This window comes from Debaryomyces fabryi, assembly GCF_001447935.2.
Source record: "Debaryomyces fabryi strain CBS 789 chromosome Unknown contig00242, whole genome shotgun sequence".
Lineage (NCBI taxonomy): Eukaryota > Fungi > Ascomycota > Pichiomycetes > Serinales > Debaryomycetaceae > Debaryomyces > Debaryomyces fabryi.
The window spans coordinates 1-8,483 of record NW_015385668.1 but is presented as its reverse complement, the minus strand read 5'-3'; the positions used below and the strand labels follow the sequence as shown (position 1 = coordinate 8,483).

At 36.4% G+C, this 8,483-nt stretch overlaps 5 protein-coding genes across 5 annotated transcripts; 4 read left to right on the top strand and 1 right to left on the bottom strand.

Moving 5' to 3' along the window:
• Window positions 1-626: 626 nt before the first annotated feature.
• Window positions 627-2,048, top strand: RTG3 (Rtg3p; the record flags this gene model as incomplete). Its single annotated transcript, XM_015614459.1, has 1 exon — window positions 627-2,048. The coding sequence occupies one exon, from the start codon at window positions 627-629 to the stop codon at window positions 2,046-2,048; it is 1,422 nt and encodes a 473-aa protein (XP_015464717.1).
• A 166-nt stretch (window positions 2,049-2,214) lies between these two features.
• Window positions 2,215-2,850, top strand: SFT2 (Sft2p; the record flags this gene model as incomplete). Its single annotated transcript, XM_015614458.1, has 1 exon — window positions 2,215-2,850. One exon carries the CDS (start codon window positions 2,215-2,217, stop codon window positions 2,848-2,850), a length of 636 nt encoding a protein of 211 aa, XP_015464716.1.
• Window positions 2,851-2,877: 27 nt separating this feature from the next.
• HNT1 (adenosine 5'-monophosphoramidase) lies at window positions 2,878-3,330 on the bottom strand (the record flags this gene model as incomplete). The annotated part of the gene is made up of 1 exon (XM_015614457.1): window positions 2,878-3,330. One exon carries the CDS (start codon window positions 3,328-3,330, stop codon window positions 2,878-2,880), a length of 453 nt encoding a protein of 150 aa, XP_015464715.1.
• A 276-nt stretch (window positions 3,331-3,606) lies between these two features.
• On the top strand, window positions 3,607-6,102 carry CDC48 (AAA family ATPase; the record flags this gene model as incomplete). Its single annotated transcript, XM_015614456.1, has 1 exon — window positions 3,607-6,102. The coding sequence occupies one exon, from the start codon at window positions 3,607-3,609 to the stop codon at window positions 6,100-6,102; it is 2,496 nt and encodes an 831-aa protein (XP_015464714.1).
• A 365-nt stretch (window positions 6,103-6,467) lies between these two features.
• AC631_05626 (uncharacterized protein) lies at window positions 6,468-6,695 on the top strand (the record flags this gene model as incomplete). The annotated part of the gene is made up of 1 exon (XM_015614455.1): window positions 6,468-6,695. The coding sequence occupies one exon, from the start codon at window positions 6,468-6,470 to the stop codon at window positions 6,693-6,695; it is 228 nt and encodes a 75-aa protein (XP_015464713.1).
• Between the last annotated feature and the right edge of the window lie 1,788 nt (window positions 6,696-8,483).

The following is an 8,483-nucleotide window of genomic DNA, read 5'->3' as shown; positions in this document are numbered from 1 at the left end:
TATTAATTATTTACAAGTATATATACGCAGATGTATTCAGTCCATGATGCGACAAGGCATATTTTGTATACTCAGAATATTTCTCCGTTAGAAGTTGAACCTCATAGTAATAATGTTTAGTCAGTGTGAATGGCGATAGAAAAATACAAGAATAGACGAGAGGAATATTTGTTAGAAGTGGTTACTATTGGAATACCAAATGGACTTGGCCCGATTTGCAGCCATTCCGGGTCCGGATGTTGAAAACTAAATAGAGTCAACGATGAAATAGAAAAAAATAACTCAAGAAAAAGTAAATTAATCAATGTATAACATAACATTAACTATTAAAAGAACACATTATGATACACCATTTTAGCTATGTGAAGTTATCCTAGTAAAGTCTCTTGGCTGGTTAAAAATTCTAAAACTTTTAAGCGACGCGCCGGGTAACTGTGTCCACCCAAGACACTCCCAAAAATAAACATATTATAATACTACTCCATAATTGAAGAGTTAATCCCAATACTTGAATCACATTCAATAATAGTTGATACTATTCATCAATTTATTGTGTATTGAAATTATAGAAGGATTTGAAGCATTGATTGACTACGTTTCAACCGGTATTTAATATAGAATAGAGAATGGAAGAGTTTTTAAAAGACAGTCCATCAGACTTTGGCTCTAACACAACAGGTACTGGAACGGGCAATACTAGTGCTAATTATGGTAATGATCCAAATAATAGAAATAACTACGGAATAGGCTATTATGGAAATAATTATGGACAACCTAACCGGTACCCAGAGGTGGCGGACAACGATATTAACAATTCAAACAATAATTATGTCAACGACATGGGAACCTATACATCTTCATTACAGAACGATCCTTTTTTGGAAGATTTGGAGTCGCTTAACTTTTCAAATAAAGAACCACAGTATATCAATCCTACCCAATCAACTACTGGTAATCTAGAAGAAATTATATCCCCAAGCGCCCAAGTGCAGAATATTTCTTTCAATAACAATGGGATGAATCCAGACAACTCGTTTGTCAATCCACAATATTTTTCCCCTTCTAACAGAAATGCAAACTATAATACATTGAATTCGATTGCTGAAGACAGTTTGTCAAGCTCATTTAATAACGCATTCAGCCCTTCTGCGTCGAGAAACGATAGTGTAAGTATTCCATTTCAGAACCCGAATACTATTGAAGACTACAATGGAGGGGTTGATATAAATGCTGGCTCATATTTATCACCACAATTCAATTCACAATACATGTCGCCAAGCAATAATATTGATAATTCAATCGATACATTAAAGTCTCCTTCGTTTAATTCGGGTTCATATCTCAACTCACCGCCTAAATACCAAAACACAAGGCGTGATAACCTGGGCACCATAAGCAACAGTATCCCTAGCAATATATCGAAAAATAAGGTTGTATCGCCGCCTCCACTAGACAACAGTTTGGGCACCTCGCTACCAGGTACTATGCACAACCAACCACCAGTTTCTACCAAGCAACTTAGTAAGGAAGAAAAACTAAAAAGAAGAAGAGAGTTCCATAATGCTGTCGAAAGAAGAAGACGGGATTTAATTAAAGAACGTATAAAAGACTTAGGCTTTTTGGTGCCACCATCGTTATTGAACCCACAACTATGTGCTGTGAAAAACTTACAAAGAAACTCACAATTGAACTCCCGTGAAATCAATGACTTGCTTGCTTCAATAAAAGTCAAAGAGACAAAACCAAACAAGAGCACCATCCTTAATAAATCTGTCGATTACATAATCCACTTAAAATATGTGCTAGAACAACAAAATAAGAGCCAGCTTGAATTGGCACAACAAATCGAAGAGATTGAAGCAAGGATGAATAACGGAGGAACCCAAGGAAATATAGATGTGTCAAAGATGACCGACCAATCCCATCCATCGTCAGACATCAAACTTGAAAGTCAAGATGAATTATTTAATCCTGATGATTTTTTCCAGGATGTTGCCGGCAACAGCTCTAATCAGGCTAACCAATTCTTTAGCGATAGTATACGATAGTAATCTGAACTCTTATTCAATTAAATTCATTAATAGTTATGTTATGGTGATATTATAGATTATATAAATGCTATAAATTATGCACGTGATCAATCAAACCTCATATCGATAGCATTATGAGAAGTAGAGGTATCAGCTACTCTAATCAGTAAGAGGTTTAATACTAATGTCAGAACCAGAAAGTGCATTTAGACAACAGTTTAGCAGCTGGAGTAACAACAACAATAATAGTAGTAACACTAGAACTTCATTACCGCCATTTTCTAGTTGGTCGGACTACATAAAGACAAGTGCTAATGATTTGTATGTATCATTGCCTTCGTATAATACAGGAGCACAACAGGCAATAGAAGAGCCATCATGGTTCAAGCTATCTCGATTTGAGAAGATGCTAGGATTCGCTTGTTGTTTAGGAGGATCTGCTTTATGCTTTATTATCAGTTTCTTTTTATTCCCTGTGTTGGCATTAAAACCTAGGAAGTTTGGCCTCTTATGGTCCATGGGATCATTTTTGTTTGTGATATCATTTGGAATACTACAAGGGCCTTACCATTACACTAAGCATTTGCTTTCGAAAGATAGGATAGTGTTTACATCTGTCTTTTTTGGGTCGGTGTTATCGACCATGTACGCAGCAGTGATCTTGAAGAGCACTTTACTCACAATATTTTGCTGTGTGATCGAAATCTTCGCTGTGCTATATTACACTCTCAGCTACTTTCCATTCGGTGCGCAAACGGTTACCTTCTTTACGAGCTACATAGTTGGATACGTTGGTGGTTTACTTGGTGGTTTACTATAGACAATATATAGCTACACACATCTTAATTCATAATTTTTCATCATTTAATTGTGCTTGTAATTTTTTGTGCAATTCTTCCAACTTAGGGAAATCAGTTTCAGCTGCTGGCCATCCAACTCCTAACCCAGTTGCCTCATCCCTTTTAGGAATAAGATGGAAGTGAACATGATCCACTATCTGATGCGCAATACGACCGTTGTTCTGTAAAACATTGTACCCTTCGCCATCTGGTGTATTGTTTTCATCCAACTTGAGCAACTTAGCTAACTTTTTAGTAACTGGCAATATGTCTGCCAAGTATTCGTCCGGAATATTGTGCAATTTGGCTCCATGGTACTTAGGAATAATCAAACAGTGTGCTTCGGCAGTTGGTTGAATGTCCAAGAAGGAGTAGGTGAATTTGGTTTCAATTAACTTGAAAGATGGAATTTCTCCTTTGATAATTTTGCAGAAGATACACGATGCGTTAGAGGCTGACATTTTATCACTTTGAACGTACTTGGTACTATTCGCTTCTTAGCAATTGTTCTTAAAAGCAAGTCCGATAAGATTCGGATATTATCATCAGAAAGTGAAAAGTTACACAAAACTCCTGATGCGAAATAGGGTGGCGAACTTACAGCAGTTTCAATACAGGGTGATTTATAAACCGAAGAAGTATTTAGATCTTTTCAACATAATTGTTTTTCAATATTTCTTTTAATTAATATAAAGTACGAATTAGTTGAATAGGGTAAACCAATTGACGAAATAAAGATGCCGGACGATAAAAAGAACTTACTAGACGCTTCTGGAGCACAAACCGCTGAAGATAGAACAGCAACCGCTATCTTGAGAAGAAAGAAGAAGGATAATGCATTGATTGTGGATGATGCCGAAAATGACGATAACTCTGTTATTACCATGTCATCTAACACAATGGAATTGTTGCAATTATTCAGAGGTGACACTGTGTTGGTCAAAGGAAAGAAAAGAAAAGATACCGTGTTAATTGTATTGGCAGACGACGATATGGATGATGGCGTTGCTAGAATTAATAGATGTGTCCGTAATAACTTAAGAGTTAGACTTGGAGACATTGTGAGCATTCACCCATGCCCAGACATCAAATATGCCAACAGAATCAGTGTTTTGCCTATTGCTGACACGGTAGAAGGTATAACCGGGTCACTTTTCGATGTTTACTTAAAGCCATACTTCGTCGAAGCATACAGACCAGTCAGAAAGGGGGACTTATTCACTGTCAGAGGTGGTATGAGACAGGTTGAATTCAAGGTTGTTGAGGTTGATCCAGAAGAGATTGCCATCGTCGCCCAAGACACGATTATTCATTGCGAAGGTGAACCAATTAACCGTGAAGACGAAGAAAACAACATGAACGAAGTTGGTTACGATGATATTGGTGGATGTAAGAAGCAAATGGCCCAAATTAGAGAATTAGTCGAATTGCCATTACGCCACCCACAATTATTCAAATCTATTGGTATTAAGCCTCCTAAGGGTATTTTGATGTATGGTCCTCCAGGTACTGGTAAGACTGTCATGGCAAGGGCTGTTGCTAACGAAACAGGTGCATTCTTCTTCTTGATTAATGGTCCAGAAATTATGTCCAAGATGGCAGGTGAATCTGAATCTAACTTGAGAAAAGCATTCGAAGAAGCTGAGAAGAATTCGCCATCCATTATCTTCATCGATGAGATTGACTCTATTGCTCCTAAGAGAGACAAGACAAATGGTGAAGTCGAAAGAAGAGTTGTTTCTCAATTATTAACTCTTATGGATGGTATGAAGGCTAGATCTAACACTGTTGTTATTGCTGCGACCAACAGACCAAATTCCATTGATCCAGCTTTGAGAAGATTTGGTAGATTTGATAGAGAAGTCGATATAGGTGTTCCTGATGCAGCTGGTCGTTTGGAAATTTTGAGAATTCACACTAAAAACATGAAATTAAATGACGATGTCGATTTAGAAGCCATTGCTTCTGAAACCCACGGTTTTGTTGGTGCTGATATTGCTTCGTTATGTTCAGAAGCAGCTATGCAACAAATTAGAGAAAAGATGGATCTTATCGATTTAGAAGAAGAAACTATCGATGCAGAAGTTTTGGATTCATTAGGTGTTACCATGGAAAACTTCAAGTTCGCATTGGGCAACTCCAACCCATCAGCATTACGTGAAACTGTTGTTGAAAATGTCAATGTTACTTGGGATGACATTGGTGGTTTAGATACCATCAAGAATGAATTAAAGGAAACAGTTGAATATCCTGTTTTACATCCAGATCAATACCAAAAGTTTGGTTTATCACCTTCTAAGGGGGTATTATTCTATGGTCCTCCAGGTACTGGTAAGACATTGTTAGCCAAGGCAGTTGCTACTGAAGTCTCGGCTAATTTCATTTCAGTTAAGGGTCCAGAATTATTGAGTATGTGGTATGGTGAATCAGAATCTAATATTCGTGATATTTTTGACAAGGCGAGAGCCGCAGCCCCAACTGTTGTCTTCCTTGATGAATTAGATTCTATTGCCAAAGCTAGAGGTGGATCTCATGGTGATGCTGGTGGTGCTTCTGACCGTGTTGTTAATCAATTATTAACTGAAATGGATGGTATGAATGCCAAGAAGAATGTTTTCGTCATAGGTGCAACTAACAGACCTGATCAAATTGATCCTGCTTTATTGAGACCTGGTAGATTAGATCAATTAATTTATGTTCCATTACCAGATGAAGTTGCTAGATTGTCTATTTTACAAGCTCAATTAAGAAATACTCCATTAGAACCAGGCTTAGATTTGTTAGAAATTGCCAAGATCACCAATGGTTTCTCAGGTGCAGATTTATCATACATTGTTCAAAGATCTGCTAAGTTTGCCATTAAGGATTCTATTGAAGCTCATATTAGATTACAAAAATCTAAGGCAGATTCCAAGCAAGGTGATGATGTTGAAATGACCGAAGAATCAAAACCTGCAGGTGAAGAAGAAGAAGAAGAAGAAGAAGATCCAGTTCCTTATATTACTAGAGCTCATTTCGAAGAAGCTATGAAGACAGCTAAGCGTTCTGTCTCTGACGCTGAATTACGTCGTTACGAGGCTTATTCTCAACAAATGCAAGCTTCTAGAGGCCAATTCACGAACTTTAGATTCAGTGAAGGTGAAGGTAATGAAGGTGCTCAAACCAACTCTAATGGAAATGAAAATGCTGCTGCTTTTGGTAATGTTGAAGAAGACGATGATTTATATAGTTAGTTTGTTTATGAACAATTAGTTCGTCTTGTCTTTATATAACTTAAAAATACTGGCTATTATTTCTTTTTAATACTATATTACAAATGTTTCTATTTTTTTGTATGAAGTGGAGTTCATATTTTGTTCCGTTGCTGCGAAAAAAAAATTTTTAACACCGATTTAAGGGATTTTTTCAATATTCTTGTTTTCCTTAGGTTTGATCAAGTAATATATATTTTATTATTAGGCATTATAGCCTTTACATGCATTAGAGTAGGCATTATATTGTTATCTAAATTAGAAGTGGGTTCAAATTGAAATCACGTATTTGATAAATTATTGACTTACTAGCATTATCTCCGGAAGATAGTGGACTCAAGAACATCATGAAGCAATTTGCCAATAATGGAGTTTTATTCATGCTTGCACCAGCATTTCTTATTGCATCTGATTTCATAGCTACGAAGTTTTCAGGAACGAAGGCAGCAACCCAAATAACGTCTAATAAAGGGGGTTCAATCTTTATGAATCATGTTTATGGGACGAAATTTTACAATACCAACTTTAAGAGATTTCCAGATCCAAACAATTCTTCCAATAGTAAATGGAAATAGTTTAATATCTAATAATCACGAATAGGCCTCGTCTGAGCCTTCGATAATTTTTGCATTTACCCTCCGAACTTTACAAAATAGTTCTATAATCTATTCTAATTTAAATCTAATATCTTTCAATTTCCCGAATCGTCTTGAGTGTTGATTCTATGACCATGCCATGATTAAATATGTATATATGCTACTTAATACCGAATATTCATTAATTCAAACAAAATTATATTTAACATTAAAATTGTATAAAACCCAAAAAATCATTTATTCTTTTGTCTACTTGTCTTTGGAACTCTAGCAAGCCAGTAGAAAAAAATAGTACCTATGATGTTGATAGCGATAAAACATACAAAAATACCAATATCACGACTTTTCTTACTATAATCAGCTCCCACTTGTTTCAAATATACATTTGTTGAAGCTACTGTACAATACTGGCAAATATTTGTATTAGCATCGGAAATCAAGTAACCACCTGCAAAACTCATATAAGTTTCCATGTATTCACCACATGTTTTTCCATCTTCAGGCTTGAATCTTAATAACTCATTAGGGGCACAAGTAACATCCGAATCTGCAAGCGCAACTGATAAAATTGCAGACACCAAATACGAAAAAGGATTACACCTGTACATGAAAATCCAAAATCTAGGCATTGCATCTGAAGAAGCCAAGATACCACAGAAAGTTAAACACATTGTGAATAACAAGGATGCTAGATTTGCTGCATTATCGGCTAATTCATTAAAGGAAATACATAGTTGTGCCATAGTAGAGCAATAGATAAAGAACAACACAATAATAATCCACATCAATGCACCTCTTTGGGCTACTGTATCAGTAGGTTCCGCATTCCTATAAAGACCAATAGGGTAATACCAACAGAAGAAAGCTAGGGTTCCTGAAAATATTTGCCATGGAATCTCCGCTGTGATTTGAGCGGTAATGAATGCGATCCACGACAAAGTTCTTGATGGTCTCTCTCTAACTTCATATAAATCCCTTTGGGCAACAAAATGAGGTAAGTATTGCTGAATTAAGGTATTGAAGATAACGAAGAAGATAAAAACCGAAAACATTTGGTTTTGCAAACCCTGCAAAGATTTATCAGCCTTGAAGAAAGCAAATCCATTGAACAAAGATGAAAAGATAGACATTAATACTTTAGAATAAGTATATGAAGGTGTTCTCCAATATTGTTGGAAAACTCTGTGGGTGACATGTTTATATTGATACCAAAATGGGGCGGCATATGTCTTCATAGTCTCAGGTGAATCATCCTTTGGTCTTCTTACTAATTCTTGTTCCATTACATCTAACTCTTGATTGATTGCAATATACTCAGAAGAATTTTTCCACACATCGTAGTAGTCTTGATTTGCATGACTTCCTGGTGCTGCACCGATAACCTCTAACATCCATTCAGCTGGGTTGGCTTCTGGAGAACATTTTGGTGCCCCGTACTTTTCAAAATAATCGATCAAGGTTTCACAGTTATCCCCAAGATCACCATAATACACAGTCTCACCACCTTTTTGTAAGAATAATAATCTGTCAAATTCTTTCAACAAAATAGCCGATGGCTGATGAATCGTACACAAAATGGCTTGTCCATGGTCAGCTAACTTACGGATCAACTTACATATAGACCATGCTGTTTGTGAATCTAAACCGGAAGTTGGTTCATCAAGGAAAACTAACAATTTTGGTTTTGCAACTAACTCAACCCCGATGGTTAGCCTTTTTCTTTGTTCAACATTCAATCCTTCACCAGCTACCCCTACCACGGCATCT